Source organism: Saccopteryx leptura, chromosome 8, assembly GCF_036850995.1.
Source record: "Saccopteryx leptura isolate mSacLep1 chromosome 8, mSacLep1_pri_phased_curated, whole genome shotgun sequence".
Lineage (NCBI taxonomy): Eukaryota > Metazoa > Chordata > Mammalia > Chiroptera > Emballonuridae > Saccopteryx > Saccopteryx leptura.
The window spans coordinates 69,858,236-69,885,724 of record NC_089510.1 but is presented as its reverse complement, the minus strand read 5'-3'; the positions used below and the strand labels follow the sequence as shown (position 1 = coordinate 69,885,724).

General features: G+C 47.5%; 2 protein-coding genes across 4 annotated transcripts in view; both read right to left on the bottom strand.

Moving 5' to 3' along the window:
- Positions 1 to 177: 177 nt before the first annotated feature.
- MAP6D1 (MAP6 domain containing 1) lies at positions 178 to 10,775 on the bottom strand. 2 transcript variants are annotated; one of them, XM_066347654.1, is made up of 3 exons: positions 10,372 to 10,775; positions 3,857 to 3,974; positions 178 to 3,290 (listed from the first exon to the last, which is right to left on the bottom strand). In XM_066347654.1, the coding sequence occupies exons 1-3, from the start codon at positions 10,749 to 10,751 to the stop codon at positions 3,210 to 3,212; spliced, it is 579 nt and encodes a 192-aa protein (XP_066203751.1). In that variant the 5' UTR covers positions 10,752 to 10,775; the 3' UTR covers positions 178 to 3,209. The 2 variants fall into 2 exon arrangements, with proteins under 2 accessions (XP_066203751.1, XP_066203753.1); XM_066347656.1 differs by having other exon boundaries at positions 178 to 3,239.
- Positions 10,776 to 14,239: 3,464 nt separating this feature from the next.
- PARL (presenilin associated rhomboid like) overlaps positions 14,240 to 27,489 on the bottom strand; it is a 43,530-nt gene continuing 30,280 nt past the window's right edge. For both annotated transcript variants that reach the window (XM_066347572.1, XM_066347573.1), the window contains 3 exons: positions 19,718 to 19,819; positions 19,482 to 19,579; positions 14,240 to 14,555 (listed from right to left, as the gene is read on the bottom strand). In XM_066347572.1, coding sequence (XP_066203669.1) covers positions 14,444 to 14,555; positions 19,482 to 19,579; positions 19,718 to 19,819 — 312 coding nt within the window. In that variant the 3' untranslated portion in view covers positions 14,240 to 14,443. The remainder of the gene's footprint in view (positions 14,556 to 19,481; positions 19,580 to 19,717; positions 19,820 to 27,489) is intronic.

Genomic DNA, 27,489 nt, shown 5'->3' with positions numbered 1-27,489 from the left:
TTCAGCTACGAATCCTAATATTGAACTCCATCTTTTGGCTGAAATTAGCTAACAGATTGAACAGGTTTTTTTATTTTTAAAATCTTCTCTTTACAGAGTTAATACAAAAATTCTTATTATAGAAACTTTAGTAAACATAATAAAGTGTAAAAAACTTAAAATTACCTGTAAATCCCCTTTTATTTATTTATTAAGTGAGAGGAGGGGCAACAGAGACAGACTCCCACATGCACCCTGACCAGGATCCAATCAGCAAGCCCACTAGGGGGTGATGCTCCGCCCATCTGGGACCATTGCTTTGTTGCTAGGTAACGAAGCACCTGAGGTGAGGCCATGGAGCCATCCTCAGTGCCCAGTGCCAATTTGCTCAAACTTTTTGAGCCATAGCTGTGGGAGGGGAAGAGAGAGACAGAGAGGAAGAGCGGGAAGGGTGGAGAAGCAGATGGGCGCTTCTCCTGTGTGCCCTGACTGGGAATCGAACCTGGGACTTCCACACGCCGGGTCGATGCTCTACTGCTGAGCCAACCGGCTGGGGCCCATAAATTCCCATCTTAGGGTAACCGCCATAGTGCATTTCCTCCCATCTTCGTCAGCGTACAGTACATGTGTGGGACACAGGTTGGGACCTCATAGTAGAGACTGTTGTCGCAGTTGCTTCTTAAAGCCACTCTAGTAACACAGTGTGCCTTAACTAGGACCTAGAGTGAGTAAGGGGAAGATTTCTTCAGAATCCAGATCTCCTAATAATGAAGTCTGTCTAGTAAGGGTGGTTATCAGGTTGGGGTGTTTGAAAAGCCTTCTGTTCTAGTGAAATCCAGAAAGGTTCTTGGACATGCAAGTATGCCACGAAGAGGCAGGCCCACCTTATCCCCACCAGGTACAGCAGACCCAGTGGCAAAAGAAGGCTCTGGGGGTTGGGGGGCACTGTCCCCTGGGCGGTGTGACAGGCAGGGTCTATGAGAGGGACCGTCAGAGCTGTGCCTCAGAACAGCCGGCCCCCTGGGGCAGGGACAGGGTGCTGGGCGGGGAGCGTGATCACAGCAGCTGCGCCCTGCCAGTGCTCACTGTGCTAGGCACTGCACAGGCACACAGACTCGAGCGAGGCGGGGGATTAGCCTCATTTCGCAGACAAGAAGACGAAAGCTTACTGCTCACAGCTAGTGAGTGGAGAAGTCACTAGCTGATCTGAGCCCAAGACTACCTTCAAAGACAGCCGTTTTACCCTAGAGTCCTGACAATGGGGGTAACTGTGACAGAGGCGAGTTTGGTAGATTTTGTGAAAGACTGCATATAACACTGGTGTGGACCGCAGCCCAAAGCGAGGGCTCTACAGGGAAACCAGCAGCACTCGTCAGACATTAAAGTCCTTATTTTCGTGGGGAGGCTGAAGGAAGTCACAGAAGGTGCTCGTTTATAATTAAAGAAATAACAAATTGAAATGGCACGTTTTAGTAAAATCTGAGCTCGTTCCGTTAATCTGTGCACTTCCCACAGTGCTCTGCCCGCAGTCTCTCTTTTAGAAACATCTAACATGCAAACCAGTGACGTCTGAAACAACAGAACCCTCTGTGTCGGCATATGCTTTTGGTTTTCCCTTTAAAATGATTCTCCAACCCTTTTTTTTGCTGGGGTGAGGGGAAGGGCCGAGCCTGCCAGAGCTGGCCCCTCCGAGTGTCGGCGCCCTTGCAGCCTGAGCTGGGAACAGCCCCGCCTCCACTCGGGTGGGTCTCAGACCCAAGTGCCACCTCCTGTGGCCTCAGCAAGTGCTCCTGACTGGAGCCACTCATGGGCTGGAGAGGGATGAAGCTCCCAAGGGAACCCCTTGAGTTTCCTTACCACGACTGGCCGACTGCCTCTGATCTTCATGACGGGCGTCCTCCTTCCTGGGTTTGAAGGGTTGCTGTGCAGAGGGGACCAGACTTGCCCCCCCACCCCCGGCCGTGGCCACACTGGATGGAATTTACAGAGAAGAGCTTTCCAAAGACAAAATGCACATCCTCCACAGGCAGCGAGCGCCATCGCTGGAGCAGGCGGGCTTGGGAGTGAGGGTTGCTGTAGAGCAGGGTTTTCACCCGCTCTCTGAGAAGGAGTTAGCGCCCTGATGCATGAAGATTATAGAACCAGCGATCTTCGTCAAATTCGCTTATGACGAAGTAAGCGAATGGTCCCTGAAATAAATCTGTTTTCACCAGTTCCCAGTGTAAAAAGGTTGAAAACCACTGGTGAGGATGATGTTCTAAGCAGGCATCCCCAAACTACGGCCCGCGGGCCGCATCCGGCCCCCTGAGGCCATTTATCCGGCCCCCGCCGCACTTCCGGAAGGGGCACCTCTTTCATTGGTGGTCAGTGAGAGGAGCACTGTATGTGGTGGCCCTCCAACGGTCTGAGGGACAATGAACTGGCCCCCTGTGTAAAAAGTTTGGGGACCCCTGTTAGGTCTTTGAGGGAGTGAGGCTGATGCTGCATTCTTCTTTAAAAAAAAAGAAAAGCTCCCAATTCTTAGTGTAGATGGTATAGTTCCCTTCTAGTTATCAATATGTTAAAGGAAAAAACTTGGAATTAGTAATAAAATGTGGGCTCAAAAACATTCCACAAGGTAATTGGCATTCATTCATTCAATTCTTCAAGCACTCATCCCAAGAAATGCTTTGTTAAAACATAAGGGTCATCCGGGCCATAAAGGTCTGTCCTTGAAATTGACACCCTGTGACTGATAATGGGGTTTTTTTGTAAACTTCCTGGTTGTTTCGAATCACATGCAGGTGATAACCTAAGGTATCTTCTACAACTTGAACATTTGAAGCCATTTGTAGGAAAACTCAAGGACATCACCTTGGGTTACGACAGGTTATAAAATTATCGTGCGGCCTGGGAAAACAAGGTGACCGTGACTGGTCCTTTCAGGGGTCTGTTGTGTCCATATGCCTCAGCCCCCTGGACCAATTCAGTTCATAGCAGAATTGATCCTCAAGTTCTTCAGATTTAAAAACTGAAGGGTGGCTCAAAGAGGCAATTTTATAAAAGATCAGAAGCCTCCACACTCTTCCTGAGGAAGCAGAGGGTGGCTGAGGTCCAGGGTTGAGCTGGCGGTGCCATGTCCATCTGTGCCGGGCCTGGTGCCCAGGGTGAGGAAGCAGGACCCTCCCCCCTGACAGCGGGGGCTGTCGGCTGAGATCTCGCCCAGTCTCTGCACTCCGCTCCGCGGGCAGTCACACGTTGAGGATCCGGGGAGCTGGAGCCTGAAAGATGGCTGAGGGGTTAGGAGCGAACTTCTTCCTCACCTCAGGGACCTGACAAGAGGAACGGGCCACGTTATCAGTGGGCCTCTTCCTTCACTTTGCCCCTCCCCCAGCTCCAGGAAGATAATTCCCTCCTCCCAACCTTCGCTTTGTCCTCCAAGAGTGAAGACTGCTAACCTAAGGGTCCGTGGGGAACGTGTCAGCAGTGGGCAGGTCACTGCATTAGTAGGACACACATGGCACATGGACCTTCCATTCTGCTCCCCGAAGCCTCCTTTTCATGGGATCAGGAAGCTGAATAGCTCCCACCTCCCTTCTGTCTTCTCTTACACAAATGCCTGTCACTGCTGCTAGTGGCGGAGGCTAAGATGGAGACTTAGGAGGGAAAGAGGCACCCTGCTCACCAGAGAAGCCAATACTAGGGGACCTGCCCCACGACGAAGGAGGAACTCGGTTTTGTTTATTGAGAGGCAGCTGGGTGCCCCAGCCATAATGCCATTTGACACCATTAAATCTGACTGCTAGTCCCTAACCTGGAAAAATAAAAAAGGCCTGTTCCCATGCCCCCGTGAGCCAGGTGCCCGCCCTCTGCCCTGCAGCACCCACTTCGGGCTGACCTGGAAGCCCGCCCCAGGGCTGCCGTCCCATCTGGAGCTGTGGGTCGTGATAACTGGGGTGGGTTTTGCCTTTGTGGATCTTGATGGCTTCACTCCAGTCCAGGCCTGGAATTCCTGTCTGGGACAGAGAACAAAGTCACAACCTTGCTCGAGGTCAGCCACCCCTGCCCTGCCCCTGCAGGGAACACTGCCCTTGCCCTGCACTTCTCAGAGCATTCCTGGCCTCCTCGGAGCATTCCTGGCCTTCTCGGAGCATTCCTGGCCGTGCCCACTGCTGAGACCTGGCTTCGGCTCCCGGAGCTCTTTTCTCCTCACAAACACGAACCAGCAGAGGAAGCGAACTCCCCAGGTGCGGCCAGTGGAGAGGCGTGTCTAGCCCGCCTGCCACAGCCAGCCCAGCTGTGCCTGATGCCTGAAGGAAGCAGCAGCGGAAACTTGCCTCCCGTGTTACAGAGGAGCGACTGGCTCGTGCTGCACAGCGAGTTAGGAAAGAGCTCAGTCAGCACGTGGACCTTACTCGGCCCAAAGCTGCTGTGTGTTGGTCCTATGGCACAAAGCTGCTCCCAGCGCTCCCACCCAGTGCTTCTCTGTGTCGTCTCCAGGCCACGTTCAAGGGGCCTCCCTAGGGGCCTCGCACCAGTGAAGGCTGCTCACTCCGGCTTGGGTCACCGCTGGCCCTACGTCCAGAGGAGGCGCTGCCCAGGAGAGCACCCAGCACAGCCAAATCCTTCATACCCAGGAAAATAGGTTCAATGTTATGTTTAGTTTTTAGTAATTTATCTTATTAACTCCTGCAAAAGAGAATAAATCAAAGTGACCGTCATACAGCCTGCACGGTGCTCTGGCTTTCCTGCGTGGCTCTGCCCTGAGCAGGTGCAGGGAGGTGGTGCAACCGGCAGAGCCCGCTCCCTGCAGGGAGGTGACGGCTCGCACCGCTTGCTCCGTGTCTCCGGAAGAGCAGTCTTTTGATGAAGACAATTCCTCAAATCCTCTGAACAATAACAAAAAAACCTGTCCACAGGAGCCCCTGGCCGAGGCCATGTTCTATGGAAAAGTGTCCAGCTGGCCGGAGCACACGCACATGGGGACTGGGTCCACTCCTGTCTCTTCCACCCACAGCCCTGGACAGCTTTCAGGCCCCGAGCTCAACAAAGCCGCCTTTTCTCCTTAGCGCGGCGCAGCTGGGCCCACCCAGCGGGCTGCATGTGCAGGGAGCAGCTGTGTCTGTGGTCAGCACTCGGGTGCCAGGAGGAGAGCTGGCCGGGCCCTCGGACCCTTTGTGCTCTGAAGCTGCACGGCTCCGAGGACCGGCTGCCTGAGCCATCTGCTGCTTGGACTCTTCTGGGGAAGCGTGTCCTCCTCTGGGTGTGACCTGTCCCCAAACGGGGCTGGGCCTTGGGCTTGGCATCCCAAGCTGCTGCCCCAGGGTGGCTGTGGGGACCCCAGAGCAGGAAGCAACCAGAGCTGGGCTGGAGGGTGCCTGTGGCCGCTGCTCCTGGGACAGGGCTGGGGCCAGGGCCCAGGTAAGGGGCCGGAGCAGGGACACAGAGAGGACCCAACAGCAATCAGAGGACCTGGTGACTGCAGGAGAGGAAGGCACACTCAAAACTCCGACCAAAAAGATAGTAAGATGGAGGACTAGCCAAAGCCACTGTGCCTCCCTTAACCACACAGGTTCTACCATTGTCCTCCTCACGGGGGCCTCAGCTGGACCCTGAGGGCTTAATCCCTCCGACTGAGAGGCAGGGGGCCGCCCAGGGCAACTCAGAGAGCCCAGGACCCAGGATCTGGAGGCCTGGTTCTCAGTCCAACGTGGCTTCAGACAAATCCCTTAATTTCTGAGTCTTCATTTCCTCTGCTGAAAAGTGAGGCTACTATATCACATGCACAAAGTTGTGAGCCTTCCTGTTGGGCACTTGGAAAAGTAGGAGTCAAGTCCTGTGGTACTTCTAGCAGCTGGCCCCTCCGCTGACTCGCCAGGAAGGGAAGAAAGAGGGCGATGACTGCGCAAGGAACTCTTCTAGAAGCTGGGAGGGCTAGAACCTGGGCCAAGGTGCGGACCAGCAGGCACGGAGTTCTGGAGAGGAGGCTCCGAGAGGAGGGCACCGGGCTGCCTGTGGGCCAGCCCACTGTGCCCACCTGGCCAAGCACGTGAGGCAGGGCAGTTCCCACACGGGGGCCGGGCCGGACCTGCGGGGTGAAGTGGCCATGACTACTCTGACATCTTTGAGGAACAGTTCACTTAGGCGCATCTTGCAGGAAGGCTTGCTCGTGCCTGGCTCTCGAGCTAGGAGGTGGCGGGTCCCAGAGGCCGCTGGCCTGGTGCTGGGAGCCAGGTTCAGCAGTGATCCTGTGTCTGGAGGGGGATGGGGGGTGGGGGGGACAGGCAGCCAAGTTCGTGTTATTTCTGCTTCACAGATAAGAGGGGCAGAGGCCAGTGACCTACCAGGTTTATCCATGAGGAAGTGAGGCACCACTGCAGGATGCTGTTTAAGAAACCAAGTGACTCAGAGGAGGCAGCATTTAGGGCCCACTGGGCACAGATTTGGTCTCTAAGGCGACACACTTGGGACCCCCAGCTTCTCTGTGGAACCTTGTACCAACCGGTCAGGCTCCTCCCTGGCAGAATGGGGACAGCAAGAACTGAACCGATTCTAGAGGGTTGCTGTGAGGCCCGGGAGATCCTGGTGGGAAGTCCTGAGCCGGTGCCCAGTAGATGCTAAGCAGAGTGATAACTAGTGCCCGTGGTATCACTGGAGCAGGGAGGACCCAGCAGGACGTTCAGCTGCCATCTGCCATCTGCTCAGCACAGGTGAGGGACTGTTTCTAAAAGCCTAGCCTCTGTGAACATCTCAGCTAGCAGTCATAACACACAAGGCAGCTGCTCCATCCGCAGTCAGTTCTGATTATTAGAAAGGACTTCCTTCCTTGAGCTGAAGCTGCTCCCCGCAAGCACCTCCCCTTGTCCTGCTCGTGGCACCTGGAGCATCAGCCCTGTGGGGACACTGCACAGCCTGGACCTCTGACCTTCCAGACCTCACCGGTCAGGCCCCCCAGCTGGCTCGGGGCCTGTGGTGCAGCAGTCAGAACCCACCACCTTCGGCCTCGCCCCCGACATGCTCCAGCTGAGATCATGTGGCCACAACTGCCTGCAACAACCACCCTCCCTCAGCATCAAGTTCTGAAAAACTGCAGGCCCATGAAGAAGCTTCTGGGGAGACGGAAAGATCTACGTGTCGTTTTGTTTTGTTTTATTTACTGATTTTAGAGATATAAGGAGAGAAAAAAATAAAACATTGACCCACTGCTCCACTTTACTCATACTTTCATTGGTTGACTCTTCTATGTGCCCTGACCAGGGAATTGAACCCACAATGTTAGCATATCAGGAAGATGCTCTAACCAACTAAGCCACCTGGCCAGGGCTGTTTTACATGTCTTGATAATAAATGGATGAATTTTACTATATAAAAATTATACCTGCCTGACCAGACAGCGGCACAGAGGATAGAACGTCGGACTGGGATGTGGAGGACCCAGGTTCGAGACCCCGAGGTCGCTAGCTTGAGCGTGTGGACTCATCTGGTTTGAGCAAAGCTCACCAGCTTGGACCCAAGGTCACTGGCTTGAGCAAGGGGTTACTCGGTCTGCTGTAGCCCCACGGTCAATGAACAACTAAGGTGTCGCAACGAAAAACTGATGATTGATGCTTCTCATCTCTCTTCATTCCTGTCTGTCTGTCCCTATCTATCCCTCTCTCTGACTCTGTCTCTGTAAAAAAAAAATAAAAATAAAAAAATTAAACCTTAATACAGTTGATTCAAAAATAAAACTGAAGTGGCAAGTTCACCTGTTTACCCCTTTAATTCCACAGGTGGGAATTTATACTAAATTATGGTAGGAGCAAAGATTTAGTTATAAGGATGCTTATCACAGAAGTTATCTTTTTCTCTTAAAAAGACTTTATTTTTTTAGAAATTCTGGATCTTTTTTATTGACTTTTATAGTGAGAGGAACGGAGAGAGAAACATCAACCCACTACCCACCTACCTCTCCACTCACTGGCTGACTCTTGTATGTGCCCCGACACCTATATCTGTTTGTTGTTGTTTTTGAGACAGGAAGGGAGAGGTGAGAAAAATCAACTTGTAGTTGTGTCACTTTAGATGTTCATTGATTGCTTCTCATACCTGCCTTGGGTGGGGGGGAGCTCGAGTTGAGTGACCTCGTGCTCAAGCCAGCAACCTGGGGCTCAAGCCAGCAATCTTGACACTCCTGCCAGCGACCCTGGGATCATGTTGCCATGCTCAAGCCAGCAAGCCTGTGCTCAAGCTAGATGAGCTCATGCTCAGCGACCTTGGGGTTTCAAACCTGGGACTTCAGCATCCCAGGTCGACACTCTATCCAGCGTGCCAGCACTGGTCTGGCTGTTTAAAAAAACAACAAAACAAAACAAAAAACCGATAGTTCAAGAGACAGAGTAAAGTGAAAAGTCACTCGTCTCCATCCTTCTCTGGCAGCATCCACCCTCCTCACAAAGTTTACCATCCATCCAGAGATATCCTATGCTTATTCGAGCAGATGTGTGTATATCAATACCTCTTTTGAAAATGCAAATAGCCCTGATGGTTAGCTCAGTTGGTTAAGATTGTCCTCCTGAAACAAGGTCGCAGGTTCAATCCCCAGTCAAGACACACATGGGAAGCAAACAAAAAATGCACAATTGAAGGCCCTGGCCGGTTGGCTCAGTGGTAGAGCATTGGCCTGGCATGCAGGAGTCCCGGGTTCGATTCCCGGCCAGGGCACACAGGAGAAGCACCCATCTGCTTCTCCACCCCTCCCCCTCTCCTTTCTCTCTGTCTCTCTCTTCCCCTCCTGCAGCCAAGGCTCCATTGGAGCAAAGTTGGCCTGGGCGCTGGGGGTGGCTCCATGGCCTCTGCCTCAGGCACTAGAATGGCTCTGGTTGCAACAGAGCAACGCCCCAGATGGGCAGAGCATCGCCCCCTGGTGGGCATGCCCGGTGGATCCCGGTGGGGCACATGCGGGAGTCTGTCTGACTGCCTCCCGGCTTCTAACTTTGGAAAAATACAAAAACATAAATAAAAATACACAACTGAGTGGTACAACAAATGCTTCCCTTCTCCCTTCCCTCTCCTTTCCTCTTTTTTTTTAAAAAATCAGATAAATTAAACCCTGGCCAGATATTTGGGTTGGTTGGAGTATCCCAGAGCATGGAGGTTGCCGGTTCAATTCCCGTCAGGGCACATACAGAAGCAGCTGATGTTCCTGTCTCTCTCTCTCTCCCTGCCCCTTCTCTCAAAAAAGAAAAGAAAAAGAAAAGAAAATGCAAATAGTAGCAGGCATGCTGTTTTGCATCTTGCCGGTCTAACATGGACCTACTGAAGAGCTTCTGTTATCAGTACATCCTGGGCTTCCCAGTAGCCCACCCTATGGTGGAGCTATAATTAACGAGCCCCCTCCTTCAGCAGGCCTGGGGGGGCGCTTGGGGGGGGGGGTGTTGTTTCCATCTTCTGTGCAATGTTGCAAAAGCCCTTGTATTTCTTAGCTCTCTCCTACATAGGGAAAATTCCTGGAAGTAATTGGATCAAAGGAACGGATTGGAAACACTAAATATTCAATGGCATGAAAGTAGATTAATAGTATTTGGGTAGGTAGATAGATAAATGCATATCCATAGGAAACAATATTGCACATCTATTAAAAATCCATGTTGTAGAAGGATATCTAGTAACATGGACAGACCTCCACAACACGTACAGTAAGAAGCTAACCTTGTAATATGTAATTATAAATGAACATGCATTCAAATGAATGTTAGGGATTAGAAATAACTACCAGGTTGTGGTGGGGTTATTTCTGTAATTTCCCATTTTTCTACAGTAAGTATGTATGACTTTTGTAATGAAAGAAAGGAGGGAGAAAGCCCTTTGGTGTCCAGGGGCCGAGCTGGGAGTGGGTGTGCGTGGGGAGGACCCACAGACCTGTCCTCAATGAAAGCCAAGTCAGCGGCCCTCAGTGGGACCCCAAGGGGGATCACCCACTCGGCCCCTGCTTGGGCCTCACCACCAACCACTCCACAGAGGGCACTGGCCAGAGGGAGCTCAGTCCATCCGCCTGCGCGCACCTCTCTTACGGCTGGACCCACCTGGTAGTAGTTAAAGGGAAATAGATTTTAACTTAATCGAAGGCAGGACTTTCTGGCCGTGCAGCCCAAATGGGTGCGGGCTGGGAGTGAGGAAGTGAGCTCCCCGTCAGCGGAGGCGCTTGCTCATTCACTCTTGAGGCTGCTCAGGGAGCAGCGAAGGAGACGCCTGCTGCGCCCAGGGACCAAAGGGGATGACCTCCCAGGCTGCCTGCCGCTCTTGAAGTCGTGTGAAATGGGGGATCCCGGCGCCCCCACTCCCCTACCCACCCTGGTCCTCACAGCTCCCGGCCCCGATTTCCTCCGCCCACGGGGTCTGGACACGGCGCGCTCCCACGCCGCGGCCCCATACCTGTACGATGTGGTCGCCGCTGCAGCCGTGTCCGCATCGCCGATGGGGAGCACGTAGATCCCCCGGCCTATGGGTGCGGAGGACTTGCCCCTGCGGCCTCCTGCCCCCAGCCGGCGGCCCTGCGTCGCATCTCTGGGCCCCACAGGCGCGGGCCACGCGCCAAAGTCCCGCTGGTACTGAGTGAGCGGCACGTCCCGACCGGGGTCTCGGACTCCTGCGGGGCACGCGCCCGCGCGCGAGGTGGCACCGCCAGGGCCCGGCTCCTCGCTCTCGAGGTCCGAGTAGTTGTGCAGGGTCAACGGCACCGCCACATCGGAGCGGTCCAGCTGGTTCCAGCGCCGCGCCAGGCAGCAGAGGCGGCTGATGCAGGGCCACGCCATGGCGACCCCGCGCCCGCCGCTCCGCTCCCCGCGCTCGGGCCGCCCCGCCCCCGCCCAGCGGCCCCGCCCCCGCGGTCCTCCCCGCGCCGCCGCAGCACTGCCCCTTGGCGGGGGGTGGCCATATGAGAGGTGGGAAGACTCCGTGACAGCCCGGGGAGGTGGGACTGGGACCCGCGTGTGCACAGCTGGAGCGAAGCGCGAGCCGGGCAGGAGCGCGCGACTGGAAGGGCGCAGAAGCGGGGATGGGGACGGGGGGCCCGGAGGAGACGAAACCGCCTGGAGGCATTGACAATTGTCCAACTTTTAGAATGTTGCATGATTTAATACAAAATTTCCTAAATATTATCTTATAAATCAGGGCTGGCTCCGCAAAGGGCGAGGGTCGGATGTTGACAGTTCCTTGTGGATCGCCCTGAGCTAGCACTAGGGACAGCACGCCTCCGCGGGGGCGTTTGTCTCAGGGACCGCGGGTGGCTGCCGCATTTACAAGCTGCACCGCGGGGGCAGGCGCGCAGAGGTGCAGCGATGGGGGTGGGGGTCCCAGAGAAAACTGGGGGCGATTCTTTCCAGAGAACACATGTTTGAATCAGCCTGTGAGTCACCCAACTATTTGCCTACAGTGCTAAATTTGTGACAATCACTCCAGTTTTCATTGAGAACTGGTATTAGCCCTCACTGACCTTTCCGGGGGCTCTAAAATCCCTAATTTTAAAGCATAGTCAAAGGCTTTTGTTTATAAAACTGTCACAAATCTTTGGCCACTATAGTACAAATGTTCCCTTCCCTCTTGGGCCTACATTCTTGTTTTATTGCAAAGCTAAATTTGGTAGCCCTCCAAGTCAGTCTAGCATGCAAGTACAGTACCAGAAACAGCTTCCTGGCTACAATCAAATGTTTCCTGAATGTTTGACACATAGCCTGGGTGCTCACTGCAGATCAATTACACTAAAACCACTAATGAAATAGCACTCATCCACAGTTCCATTTAAAGCATATACTTGGATGGTATCACCCACAGTTCCATTTAAAGCATATTCTTGGATGGTACCCAAGGTGTTGAATCTCAGAAAGGGCTGCAAATACAGCGCCGGCTGTATTTGCACAAAACAGGACCCTCTTCCAAACCACTGTCTTAGCCGTGAAGTCACAGCAAAGGACACAGTGCCTGCCCTGGCCAGAGGCTCCTGGAGAGAAGTGCACTGTGAAGACACTGGGATATTCAGATGCTCTCCAGATGGAGCAAGTTGCCTTCGTGTGACCTCACTACCAGGGCCCTGAGTTAGCCACCTAAAACTGCACACAAAAATTAGGGGATCAGGGGACGTGCATACTCCAGTACTTTGTCTTTTCTATAGTGCATTTTCACCAATGAAGTTGGTTTTGCATCTCATTTGCATAATCAAACAACTTTCTTTGACTTGTCATTTGCTTTTCTGATGTTCTTGTTTAATAAAAAAAGTCAAATGCTTTTTTTTTTTATTTTATCATTTTGTATTCATTTTGAAATATCCCCAAATTTTTGTAAGCAGTATAGATTTGGTGACTAAAATAATCACTCCTGGCCTGACCAGGCGGTGGTGCAGTGGATAGAGCATCGGACTGGGATGCAGAGGACCCAGGTTCGAGACCCCGAGGTCGCCAGCTTGAGCACGGGCTCATCTGGTTTGAGGAAAAGCCCACCAGCTTGAACCCAAGGTCGCTGGCTCCAGCAAGGGGTTACTCGGTCTGCTGAAGGCCTGCAGTCAAGGCACATATGAGAAAGCAATCAATGAACTAAGGTGTTGCAATGCGCAATGAAAAACTAATGATTGATGCTTCTCATCTCTCTCCGTTCCTGTCTGTCTGTCCCTGTCTATCCCTCTCTCTCTCTGTAAAATAAATATATAAATAAATAAATAATCACTCCTATAGGGGAAAAAAGCAGCTCTTCATGTGTTTACTTCATCAAACAAAGGGCACTTACTGTATGCTTGGAACAACGCCTCGTGCTTTTGACATGGTAAAGCCAAGAGCAGTGAAAGGGGTCTGGGAGACTGGACTCACACTGGAGGGCGGGAGGCAATCCCTGGTGGGAATACGGCATCCAATGGGTGGGAATGAATAGGCTCCAGCCAGAGGCAGAAGGGGCCAGACCAGGGAGATCCATGTTAGAACCACTACAGTTACCACAGCTGTGGACAGTAAGTAAAGCTTGTGTTTCCAGAGTTGGGCACTGACCTCCAAGGCCTCAGGGAAGTGGGACCTTGGCTGCTCCAAGGCTCCTCATGGAAGGAGGTAACAGGCAGAAGTGCTTTAGGGACTTGATCTTAGTGCTCCTCCTCTAACCAGAAAGCAGGGAGAAGAAACATGTCCGCTAAACTGTTGTCCTGGTCTGCCCCTGGCAGGACATTTTGAACTCCATATGAAATATCCATGTGACAGCCCCCTATCCCATCTCTGAAAAGCATTTCTTGCCTCATCTGTATGTCGCGAAGTTGTTAGCATCAGGTATTTAAAAATGTCGAAGCACAGCAGTATGACAGGCAGGTCCCACAACTGACTGCCCTGGCTACCTACTGGCAAAATGAGAGCTGGGTTAAAAAAGTCCTCTCCCTGGAAGGGACACAGGTTTAGAACAGAATCCTCTGCCTGGTCAGAATAACTGGCATTTCCCACTAGAGAAGAGTCTAGTGAAAGGATGTGAAGAAATGCCAAATCCTGGACAATTCATATGTTCTGAGGACATGCTGCCATTCAGCTGTCAACACTGTGAAGTGGGTGTGACTCCCACGCCTTCATAACGCCCAGTGCTCCGTGCCCGGCACCTGGACACTGGGGCCTTCGCTCCTCTCCAGTGCGATACAAGATATGGTGTAACCTTTCGAGGCACTAAAGCACTATAAACTCTCCTGTAAATCTGCTCAAGAAAACCTTACATTCTCATATTGCATTTCCTAGAAATAATTCTCAATCATGAGAGCATGTCAGTCCCACAGAAGTGAAGCTATTACGATGACCAAAGCCTGCCATTTCGGTAAGATGCTTCAATTCAAAGAACACACATTTTCAAATGTAAGCTGCAGTTAGGCTCAGACTCGTCTGAATTTATCCAAGATACTTCAAGTCTCAGTTAAGCTACAATTTTAACCTAGAATGCAAAAGCCTAAAAATCGCTTTTTGTGTTGTCACTCACTGCCTGGAAATATTACCTTTCTTGGGAAAATTTAGAAAATACTGCAGCTGTTGTTTCAGACCATGTCAGAGAAAAATAGTCAACTTTTACCTGTTAATCAACCCAGGAAAGGGGCAGGCAGGGAAGAGTAAATGCTTAGCAGAAATGCGAAAAGGCCAATGTGCAAAAACCGGGGACATTCTCGATTTCCCTGCAAGTCTAGATTTCCCATCAGGTCTCCCTGTGTACCCTGCCAGGTTCATGGCTCAAGCTACATCAAATGTAACAAGATTTCTGGGCAGCATTAGTGCTGTTCAAAAAAGACACACACCCTCTGTTTACAAACTAGAGATATAAACCTTTATTTCACAACGTTGTCATAGTTCACTTTCTAATAAGACATGTACTGAGGACACAGTTTAAAATCCCGGGAAAGCTAGCTGCTGGGTATCTTCCAGGCAGGAGCAAAGCTGTGGTCACTCCAGGGCTGATGTGTTCAGGTGGCATGGGCCAGACGCACCAGTATCATCCAACCCCAGTGTTACTTAGAGCCACCTCCTTTTTTGGGGCCATTAGTCCTCATTTCATGCCAGATTTTCACTAGAGGCTCCCTGTTCTTCCAAATGAGTTCATGACCGTAAGTAATATACCATCTGGGGAAAAGAAAAACAAAGCAAGCCTGACATTCAGCTAGTATGACATACAAATGGTAAGTACCACGATGATAACAAGTGACATTTAAAAAAAATTATGCCACTGTCATTTACTATCTAGCCCGGGGTAGTCAACCTTTTTATACCTACCGCCCACTTTTGTATCTCTATTAGTAAAATTTTCTAACTGCCTACTGGTTCTACAGTAATGGTGATTTATAAAGTAGGGAAGTAACTTTACTTTATAAAATTTATAAAGCAGTTACAGCAAGTTAAAGCATATAATAATAATTACTTACCAAGTATTTTATGTCAGATTTTCGCTAAGTTTGGCAGAATAAATCTTTATAAAACCACTTACGATAGTTAAATCAATCTTTTTATTTCTACTTTGGTTGCTCTGCTACCGCCCACCATGAAAGCTGGAACGCCCACTAGTGGGCGGTAGGGACCAGTTTGACTACCACTGATCTAGCCTATTAAAATTGCTGATTATTTGATATAAATTTATGATTCACCTTTAATATATGGAGTAGGTAAAAGGTCAAAGTAGGGTAGAACCATGTGCGACTGATCTGAAAAGCCTATCAACTGTATTTGAACCTTATAGTGATACTTTTTCTCTTCTAAGTTTACCACAGAATTTGACTCTAAGCCCAAAAGAATTCTGTTACATGCCTGTTAATTTGCATCTTTATTTTTGGAGAGATACACACACACACACACACACACACACACGGAAGGAGAGAGATGAGAAGCTCCAACTCGTAGCTGCAGCACTTAGGCTGTTCACTGACTGCTTCTCCTCCGTGCCTTGCCCCGGGGCCCCAGCTGAGCTAGTGACCCCTGCACTTCACACACACTACTTTGGATTCCCCACGGCCCTGCAAATTAAGCATCACTCTTCCTGTTACAGATGAGGAAACCAAGCCTGAGAGAAGGTAATCTGCCCAAGGTACTAACAGCTTAAAGGACTCACCAGCAGATTAGACCAATTCTGAGCCTGGTAAAAAAATTCACAAGTAGAATTTACTAATGATGACTAGTTTTTTTGTTTTTTTAATTTTATTTACTCATTTTAGAGAGGGAAAAGAGAGAAAGAGAGAGAGAGAGAGAAAGGGGGAGGAGCAAGAAGCATCAACTCCCATATGTGCCTTGACCAGGCAAGCCCAGGGTTTCAAACTGGTGACCTCAGCATTCCGGGTTGATGCTTTACCCACTGCGCCACCACAGGTCAGGCTGATGATGGCTAGTTTAAATGCTCCTTGCCACTTTCCACCTGGCTACACAAAGGGGTATCTGCTGATGCAGATTCTGCCTCCTTTTAAAGCATAGCTCCAATCCCTATTCTCCTGTTAGAAACTCCGAGAAGCAGCCTGAAGCAATAGCTGAGGAAACTGAAGCACAAGAGGGTTACTAACCAAACTGCTCAGGCTGCACAACTAGGAATCAGCAGAACTGAGACTAGAACCCAAAGCTGACTCTGACACCTGCGCTCTAACCACTGTGCATAATGCAGCACCTAGGGGGGTATGTACTATCGGCTAAGGAACAGAATGAGTGACAGATGAGAGGTCCTGCTTTTGAGAAGACACTGGGTCCAAGTACTACAAGACCAGGTGCTCTACTCAAGGGCAACACAGGCTGCAAGAGTAACTCAGGGGCATTGGCCTCCCCTCCTGGGCTTGGGGAGGCTAGGAGGGCTTCCTGAAGGATGTGGGATTTGAAATGGCTGTTAATGAAAGTTTTTTATTTTTTAAAATTTACTTATTTTAATTAAGTGAGAGGCAGGGAGGCAGACAGACAGACAGACTCCTACATGTGCCCCCCAACAGGGATCCACTCGGCAAACTCCCTACAGGATGATCCTCTGCCCATCTGGGGCCACTGCTCCGCTGCTCAGCAACCAAGCTATTTTAACACCTGAGGCCATCTCCAGTGCCTAGGGTCAACTTGCTCAAACCTTCAAGCCATGGCTATGGGAAGGTGAGGGGGGGAAGGGTGGAGAAGCAGATGGTCGCTTCTCCTATGTGCCAACTGGGAATCGAACCCAGGACTTCCACATGCTGGGCCGATTCTCTACTGCTAAGCAAACCGGCCAGGTCCTTAAGTTTTTAAAAAATTGATTCTGAGAGAGAGAAGGAGGAAGAGACAGAGAAAGAGAAACATCAATTTATTCCATTTGCCACGCCATCATTGGTTTTTTTGTTTAACTTTTTTTTTTAAAAGAATTTAGTAATTAATTTTACACAGAGGAGAAGGGAGGAGCAAGAAGTATGAATTCATAGTTGCTTCACTTTAGTTGTTCATTTCTTGCTTCTCGTATGTGCCTTGACCAGGCAAGCCCAGGGTTGAACTACTGACCTCAGCATTCCAGGTCGAAGACCTATCTACTGCACTACCACAGGCCAGGCTCATTGGTTGATTCTGGTATGTGCCTTGAGTGGAGATTGAACCTACAACCTCAGCATGTAGAGGACACTTTTAACCAATCAACTAACTGGCCAGGGAGAAAACTTTATTATTAAAACCTTTATTTTTGCCCTAGTGTCCCAGATTTCTTGTCCCAAGCCAGAGACCAGATTTTGTTGACCCCTGCATCTCCCAAACGCCTGTCTGAAAAATGCTTTATTTACCTTAGATTAGTGCTAGAATAGCAGTTTAAGGATTTAACATTTTTCAATGTTCTGAATATGTATTTTTTATTATAAAGTGTTTGAATTACACCTAAATCTTAATATTCACTAAAAATAGTTAAAATCTTAGTCTAAAAAATATAGTCATCATTAAAATTTTATAAAATTAAGAAAATCAGTAAACTTACAGAAAGAAAGAATGATTTTAAAAGAGATGCAAATTGCCTGACCAGTGGTGGCAGAGCATGCACCCGAGGGGCTGAAGTCCCAGGTTCGAAACCATGAGGTGCCAGTTTCAGGACAGGCTCGCCAGCTTCAGCACAGGGTAGCCAGCTGGAGTGTGGGATCATTGACATGATCCATGGCCGCTGGCTCGAGCCCAAGGTCACTGGCTCAGCTTGAGCCCCCTGGTCAAGATATGTATGAGAAACAATCAACACCCTGACCTGCGGTGGCGCAGTGGATAAAACATCAACCTGGAATGCTGAGGGTGCTAGTTTGAGACCCTGGGCTTGCCCAAGAAGCAACTACCACATACTGATGCTTCTCACTCCTACCCCCCCTTTCTCTATCTCTCTCTCCTCTCTCTAAAAAAGTCAATAATAAAATATTTTAAAAAATGAAAGAGAAATGAAGAGTCTGACCAGGTGGTAGTGCAGTAGATAGAGCATCAACCTGGGACACTGAGATCCCAGGTTCAAAACCTCAAGGTCGCTGGCTTGAGGCCAAAGTTGCTGGCTTGAGCAAGAGGTCACTGGCTGGGCTGGAGCCTCCTCCCCCATCAAGGGACATGAGAAGCAATCAATGAACTAAAGTGCTGCAACTATAAGTTGATGCTTCTCATCTCTCTACCTTTCTGCCTCTGTCTCTCTTGCAAAAAAACAAAGAAAAAAAAAAAAGATGCATTTGGGACATGTCTGAACAGAGTAAATGAAAGATGCTGAAATTAGAAACAGCAAAGAAAAAGGATTCCTCTGCCTTTCAGATCCTGGACTTTAAAATACATTTGATCCAATTATTTTCAGAATGCAGAAAAGTCATTTAATTATATAGTTCAGAAGAATATAAACCTGCTGGGGATAAGCTCCTTTAAGTCTACATGGCAGGGTCCAGATAAATTTAGAGTTCATAAAACAACCCTTTTTCATAAGTCTTTATGTTTCTCATACAGTAATATCAGGTCAGTTCCTACTATTTATAATGTGCTGCTGTTAAAGCTAGAACTCACATATGCTAGTCTGTAATCATAACTAAAAATGGCATAATGGCATTTAATTCTACCACCTACTGGGCAAAACTGTTCCACTTTTTTTAAAAATAAAAAAAATTAAGTTTTCCCATTGTCATGAAGCAAAGTTAAAACAAGGGCAAAAAGCAACATTTATACAAGAAAAGACAGGCCATCAGGGGACCCAGCACATCAAAGAAATGGTAACTGCTAACGGGACTCTCGTGGTCACCTGGGCTCCAGGAATCCTGAGGAAGTTCTGGGGCAGAGACGCTATATATAGCACTACCAAATCTCACTGTCCAAAGCACAAGTGGAAGATCTTGGGACCACAATGCAATTGTACTCAATATGGTATGATGGGGAGGAAGCGCTTTGGATCTGGGTTGAAATTCTGCTCTATTTTTCTTTTTTTACTTCTTGTTTTTCCAAGTGAGAGGAGATAGATAGGGGAAATAGACAGACAGACTCCCATATGTGCCCCAACTGGGATCTACCCAGCAACCCCCATCTGGGGCCGACGCTCTGCCCATGTAGGGCCATACTCACAACTGAGATCTTTAGTGCCTGGGATGGGGTGGGGGCAATGCACTTGAGCCAATCAAGCCATGGTGGCAGGAGAGGGGGAGGGGAGCGAGGGAGAGTAGGGAGAAGGCGGGGAAGGGAAGCAGATGGTCACTTCTCCTGTGTGCCCTGACTGGGAATCAAACCCAGGATGTTCACATGCTGGGCAACGCTCTGCCACTGAGCCCACCAGCCAGGCCTGCTGCTACTTAAGAGGTGTTTGACCTGGGGAAGAGCACTTCCGAGCCCGTCCATAAAATGGAGGTAACGATAGTATAACATAAGGTAACTAGCAGTGCCTGCCACATAACAGATGCTAAGTGGTAACAGTGGTCTGCTCCTTGGCCTGTCATGCAGCGTGACGCAAAACACTCCCTACAGGCAGAGCCCAGCTCCGCGCGCTCCGTGTGTTTGCCCAACCTGTGAGATGGAGGTCAGGGTGGCATCTGTGGACCGGACAGGAACAGCAGTGTAGCAATCAGTTACCCTCAAACTTACATTCCAAAGAGAGCTCCCCCAAGGTGTGCTGCGTGATCAAAGAATCTCCATCCCAGGATCATTCCTGCTGTGTCCATGGCAATAATGGCTTTTAGGGCCTGCAAGCCAGCAAGAGAGAACATAACCAGTACAACTTCGGTTCCTCCAGCACTGGCATTTCTCATTTAAGGGCATGAATTCAGTCAATATAAAACTACCACCACTGTCCCCACACTTGACTTCATAAAGATACTTACATTCCCGGCCGTGAAGGTGAACATCGGAAGGAAGATGATGGCAAGCCTCCCCTCCGGGATCTTGGTGCAGACAGCGGCAAGCACCGTCATGATCGCGCCCGACTGCAAAGTAACACTCTGGTGAAAAGGTGAAGCTCTCAATGTGCAATGCTCACCAACCACAACATCGAAAGTAGCAATACTTTTCCAGAAAGTCAATAAAACACAAATTAGGTGAGCACAAAGCTTAAAAGCTTTCAGTTACGAATGTACAAAATATTGGGCACAGGGACTCCAGTCCATCACAGAGTCACCACCAGGAAGGACTGACTGCAGGCAATAAGATGTGTGACAGCCAGCCCGTGCACGCTCAGTGAAGTATGGGACAGTGTTAAATATGTCAGATGCATCATTTCATTTAATAACTAAAAAGGAACTTCTCAGACTTCACCAAAACTCTCCCCAACCAGAGAGCATGAATTTCCCAAAGAAACCCACATGTGGAATTATAATGTTTTATCTTTTAAACAACCAGGTAAAATTTGCATCCTACTTCATAGTAAAATTTAACATTTCCTTTAAAACCTCTGAGCAAATGTTCTGTTCCAGGAAAGTGTGCCATGTTTATACTACATACAGCTCTGCAGGGCCCGCCCCTCGTGGCTCCTCCCAGGAAAGTGTGCCATGTTTATCCTACAGCTCTGCAGGGCCCACCCCTCGTGGCTCCTCCCAGGGACACCCATTCATCCGCCTGAGTGATACACATTTCCCCCAAAAGCCTCGCATTAGACAATAAACCTCTAATCTCACCTTAACATCAATAAATCAGTCATCTTGTTATAGTTTAAATTATAATTGCTGTATAGTTTTTCTTTTATCATACATGTTTTTCCAGGTTGTTACAAAATTTTCATAATTTAAATTTATAATGGCTATGAAAAAAATGGGTAAGTTATGCCAGTTTAACTAAACTTTCTTGACATTAGACATGTCCCAAATTCCTCTAAATGGTAAAATATTTGAGAAATTGGATCATAAACCTTAGTTTGCCTTAAATCTCATGATAAAGATTCATTCAAATATTTGAATCCTACTACATACCAGGCACGATGCTAGATGTTGGGGCTATAGAGGAACAAAACTTCCAGTCCCTGCTTTGATGGAGCTTACGCAGCGGCAGGAAAGACATTCTAAGTAATGGGGAGATACAGCATGCGATGGAAGGGAGAGAGCCTGATGTAAGCTCAGAGTTAGTAAGTGACATCAAACTTTGAAGGGAAGGGTGACCAGATGTTGGCCAGGTAAAACAAGAGGAGGTGGTAAGAGTGTTCTGGGCAGAAAAACAGCTTGAACCAAGCCTGAAAGAAGGTATAAAGGTGGATGAATGCAAAACAGCTGAGTGTGGCCGGGTGTGAAGCAAGAGCAAGGGGAGGCAATCACTACCAACGTTCTTAGTAGAGACAAACTTGGTTACTTATTAAATAGAATAAAACTCCCATGAGGGACACTGTACAAAGTATCTTCTACTCCTCAAAAGTATCAATGTCATGAAAGACAAGGAAAGACTGAGAAACCATCACAGACTAAGACAATACTAAAAAGGCATGGCAATGAAATGAAAGTAGAATCCTGGCAAAAAAAAAAAAAAAAAAGAACACCGCCTGACCAGGCGTGGCGCAGTGGATAGAGCGTCAGATTGGGATGCGGAGGACCCAGGTTCGAGACCTCGAGGTCGCCAGCTTGAGCGTGGGCTCATCTGGTTTGAGCAAAAACTCACCAGCTTGGGCCCAAGGTCGCTGGCTCGAGCAAGGGGTTACTCGGTCTGCTGTAGCCCCACGTATGAGGAAGCAATCAGTGAACAACTAAGGTGCTGCAATGTGCAACGAAAAACTAATGATCGATGCTTCTCATCTCTCCATTCCTGTCTGTCCCTGTCTATCCCTCTCTCTGACTCTCTGTCTCTGTAAAAACAAAACAAACAACAACAAAAACCCACCATGGAATAAGTGGGGAACTCCCAATATAGTCTGCAGGTAATGGGACTGTACCAATGTTAATTTCCTAGTTTTGATAAGTGAGCAATGGTTATGGAAGATGTTAACATTAGGGAAAGCCAATAAGATGTCTATCTACCTTCACCCTTACAACCACCATCACAGCAAAAATTGATTGAAGCCAGAATAATCAATGTATGCTTATTTCTGCGTAGTAGGGCAAGGGGTGTGTTCTGATAAACAAGATATCAAGATCTTTACATAATCCCCAATAACTTTTCACAAATTACTTGTTAACTTTAAATAAAAGAAGAAGGAAAAATAATTTTACAGTAGAGAAGCTAGAAAACACCGTAAGCAGTCATCAGAGGACAATCAAGGGCAAATGGACATCATGCGCCTCCAGCTGTGATACCTGAGGGCGCATCACTCATGTCCTATTCCAACCAGACATACACAATCAGAATCTAATCATAAAGAAACAGATAAACCCAACTGACAGACTTTCTTTAAAATAACTAGCCAGCATTGTTCAAAACTGTTAATGCCATGAAAAAACAAAAAAGGTTAACCAGAAGGCAACAAAAACAAAAATAAACAAATGGACTACATCAAACTAAAAAGCTCGGCATAACAAAGAAACCCATCAACAAAATGGCAGCCTACCAATGGGAAAAGTATTTGCAAATCACATAATCTAATAAGGGTTAACATACAAAATATATCAAGAACTCATACAACTCAATGTCCAAAAAACACTGATTAAAAAATGGGCAAAGAATCTGATTAGACATTTTTCCAAAGATGTTCAGAGAGTAAACAGGTACGGTGTTCACATCACTAATAATCAGGGAAACACAAATCAGAATCACACTGAGCTATCTCCTCACACCTGTTAGAATGTCTATTATCAAAAGACAAGAAATAACAGTTTTTGGCAAGGATATGGAGAAAAGGAAACTCTTGTGCACTGTTGATGGAAATGTAAATTGGTGCAGCCACTATGGAAAACAGGATGAAAGTTCATCAAAAAAATTAAAAATAGATTATGATCCAGCAATTCTATTTCTGGATATTTATCCAAATAAAACAAAAACACTGCCTGAGCCCTGGCCGGTTTGCTCAGTCATGGGTTCAATCCCCAGTCAGGGCACACATGAGAAGCAACCATATGCTTTTCTTTCCCTCCCTCTCTTCCTCTCCCCTTCTCGCAGCCAGTAGCTTGACTGATTCAAGGATCGGCCCGGGCGCTGAGGATAGCTCAGTTGATTCAAGCATCAGCTCTAGATGGGGGTTGCCGGGTGATCCTGGTTGGGGCGCATGCAGGAGCCTATCTCCCTTTCCTTTCACTTAAAAAAACAAAACAAAACAAAAACAAGAACAAAACACTGTCTGGCCTGCGGCAGTACTGTGGATAAAGCATCTACCCGAAATGCTGAGGTCCCTGGTTTGAAACCCTGGAGGCAGACACAACAAACAACAATGAACTACTAAAGTGAAGCAACTATAAGTTGATACTTCTTGGTGCCCCCTCAACAAAATCTTTAAAGAATAAATAAAAAATAACTAAAAAAATACATATGAATCCCACATTCACTGCAGCATTATTTATAATAGCTAAGATATGGAAAAAAAACCTAAGTGTCCATCAATGGATGAACTGATAAGAAAATGATATACATCACTGGAGTATTGCTCAGCCATAAAAAAAGGAAACTCCCCCACCCCAAAAAGGAAACCTTGCCATTTTGGACAACACAGATGAACCTTGGGGGCTTTATGCTAAGCAAAATAAGTCAGATGGATAAAGACTAACACTGTATGATCTCACTTATGTGTGGAATCTAAAAAAATAAAATAAATCGAGGTCATATATACAGAGAACAAACTGGTGGTTGCCAGAGTTGGGGTGGAGGGGTTTGAGAGGGTGAACAAAATGCATGAAGGAGGGGTTAAAAGGTACAAATTTCCCATTATAAAATACGTAAGTCATGAGATATAATGTATAGCATGGTAACCAGGTAACAATACTGTATTGTGTATTTGAAAGTTGTTAAGAAGGATCTTAAAAGTTCTCATGACAGGACAAAATCTATATGTATGGTGACAGATTTTTTTTTTTATTTTTATTTTTTTTAAACTGATGATTTATTTTATTTTATTTTATTTATTTATTTAAGAGAGGAGAGAGAGAGAGAGAGAGAGAGAAAGGGGGGAGGAGCAGGAAGCATCAACTCCCACATGTGCCTTGACCAGACAAGTGCAGGTTTCGAACCGGCGACCTCAGCATTCCAGGTTGACGCTTTATCCACTGCGCCACCACAGGTCAGGCGTATGGTGACAGATTTTTAAACTAGACTTACTGTGGAAATCATGTCATAATATAAATATCAAACCACTGTTGTACACCTGAAACTAATATACTGTATGTCAACTGTACCACAATTGAAAAAATAAGTATGTGGCCTGACTGGTGGTGGTGCAGTGGATCAAGCGTCAACCCAGAATGCTGGGGTTGCCAGTTCAAATTCCTGAGGTCACCAGCTCTGAGTGCAGGCTAGTCAGAATGGGATCACTGGCTTAAGCAGGGGAATCATCCACACAATCCCAAAGCTTGCCAGCTGAGCCCAAAAGTCACTGGAATAAAAAGCCCAAGGTCGCTGGCTTGAACAAGGGAACACCAGCTTAGCCTCAATCAATGCACATACAAGAAGCAATCAATGCACAACAAAAATCAAAGCACCGAAGCTGATGCTTCTTACCCTTTCTATCCCTTCAGGCAGGAGGGAGGAAAGGAGGAAGGAAAGGAAAGAAGGGGAGGGGAAGAGAGGGGAGGGGAAGAATAAAGGAAGGAAGGAAGTCCTGTCTGAACGCAATGGATGAAGCATCAGACTGGGATGCAGAGGACCTAGGTTCAAAACCCTGAGGTCGCTGGCTTGAGCGCGGGCTCATCCAGTTTGAACACAGGTAGCTGGCTTGAGCATAGGATCATAGATGTGACCCCATGGTTGCTGACTTGAGTCCAAAGGCCATGGTTGCTGGCTTGAAGCCCAAGATCGATGGCTTCTGCTGTAGCCCCCCAGTCAAGGCACATATGAGAAAGCAATCAATGAACAACTAAAGAACTGCAACGAAGAACTAATGCTTCTTCATCTCTCTCTCTCTGTCTGTCCCCATCTGTCCTTCTCTCTGACTCTGTCTCTGTCACAGGGGGGGAAAAAAAGAAAGAGGAAATGTCCCAGTTTTAAGAGATCAAAGACATACAACTGAACACAATACATGATCTAAGAGGGGGAAGTAGCTACAAAGAACATTATTGAGACAAATGAAAAAAATGGAATCATGTTCTATAGAGTAAATGAAAGTATTATAAAAACATTAAATTTCTTGAATTTGATAACCCAGTGCTTATACTGAAAAACTGCAAAGAATATGGAAACAACTTCCTACACATTACAGGGGACAGGCTGGGTATTGGTGGTATCTGCCAATTCTGCAGTGGGGGTTACGAATCAGAATTCTATATTCTATATTTAAGATCAACTGCCTGCTACTGTATACGGACTAAACTAAGCTTCTATGCAAGTCTGTAATAGAAACACACAGGGTTCTTCTGAAATCCTGACTTCCCTTAACAGGGCAATCACTGGTTGTGTAGAAACGTATACACACACCTCCATAATTTATTCTACCTTTCCCTGTTCCCCTCGTCCACCTCTAAATAGGTCACAACAACTTTCAAGGACATCAGAACCACATTAGAAGATGGCTGGCTGATTTCCCCACAGAAACTACTGGGTCATGGTTCCTCCAGCATACAACATGTTACACTGGCCATATTTATAGTCATTCTGAAAGATTTGTTCTGACTGGAGCCTCAACATCTGCCTCCCAAAACCTATCAGCAGCACATATGCATTGGAATAGATGTCAGTGTCACTAAGAATTTGAAAATCCAATTGAACTGCAGCCCATCACCTTCCAGGCTGCACAGCATATGGGCAACTTTAGTATCCTAGGTTTATTTTTAACAAAACCTAAAAAAGTCAGCTCTACCCAATCCAGAAGAAATCACATTGAAGCCTTATTTTTCAAAGAAAAAAAAACATAATAAAATTACAATTTCCCCCAAATGAAGCAAATACCATTTGATTAGTTGATGTAAAAGAGCACTAAAATTCTGTTCTCTAAATTGTTTCTCCATAGATGATTATATTCTACATCTAAAGTGCTCATTACAGACATTTTAATAAAGAAAATTCTCATTAACTGCACATTTCCACATAAAGCCAGTTTCTTCTCACTATAACACATTGAACTCATTATACATTAGTTTAAAGATAGGAAGTAGTTCCACTATCCTTCTGAAATTTTCTCAAAGTGATCTTTACCTACACGAATTTAAACATTTATGTGTTTGAATAAATCGCAACTTGCTCTTTTGACAAATGCTTGAGTTCACTCTTGTGCAGATATTCTTTATTTTCACCTTTTTTTAGTCAGAGGCTTTTAAAGGATATAACGAAAATGGACCGTTTCTCCTCAGAAAAATTTCACATTCATATATTTTAGATAGAATTTCAGGGAGTCATGATGTCAAATCCATGTAGATCCTGGAAGTCTGCTTTCTTTTTTATTTTTAAGTGAGAGGAAGGAAGATAGACATTCTCCTACATGTGCCCAGACCAGGATCCACCCAGCAACCCATACCTGGGGCTGATGCTCGAATCATCCAAGTTATCCTCAGCTCCTAAGGCCAATGCTCAGAACAACAGAGCTATCCTCAGTGCCTGGGCCAATGCTCAAACCAACTGAGCCACTGGTGGCAAGAGGGGGAGAGAGAGAGAAGGAGAGAGAAGGGGAGAGAAAGAGAAGTAGATGGTGGCTTCTCATGTGTGCCCTGACCAGGGATTGAACCCAGGACATCTGCACGCCGGGCTAACACTCTATCTGCTGAGCCAACTGGCCAGGGCCAAGGTCTGCCATCTTGGTTAGAGATGAAGATTGTTTATTCTCCACCAATAATTTATGTATACTGGTTATGTACTTGTAATCAATATACACATATAATTTTTTACTTATTTCATAAGTAAACAATGTTCATAAATAATTTTCTATATTTTCATATAATGTTAATGATTTATGTGATTTTTGCATTATTAATTTTAAATGAGTTTCCTTTAAAGGGCCTTCTGTTTCTACAAGCAAAGTACAGCTACAAACCCTGGGCATTATATATAAAACAACTCTGAAAAGCTGAGAGGGGAGAGTAGACCAGGAACCTCAGGCCCTGAGTGCTGACTTCCTGGGTTTTCTTCTGGCCTCAGAGCTCAAACTGGACTCAGGAGAAGCTCACAACCCAGAAACTCCAATAAACTCACACAATATAGGGCTTACCCTACAAAAAGCACTCTCTCTAGCCAAAGGACCAAAAAAGGGTAGCCTAGCAAGACAAAAACCTTTTAGACAATAATCCCTCTATTCCAACCAAAAACCATAGGAAAACAGTAGCCCAATCCCCATCTACAAAGCTGAGTGGAAAACCCAGACGTCCACCTCTGCAGACTGTGCTGAAGCGTCCCCACAGCCTGGGCAGGGAGGTGCCAGTGGAGGTCCAATGGGCAGCAATATCATGGCACCTTTCCTCCTCGCCAGAATAGCTGTCGCAGACATCTACTAGGGAGGCTGCACTTCCAGAGCGCCCAGCCCTGTACTGCAGGCACAAGAACCCTTTGGTCCTAGGTGTCAAAGGAGGTTGAGTGAAGAACCTGGACCTCCGTCCTCCCCTGGCAGTAATGG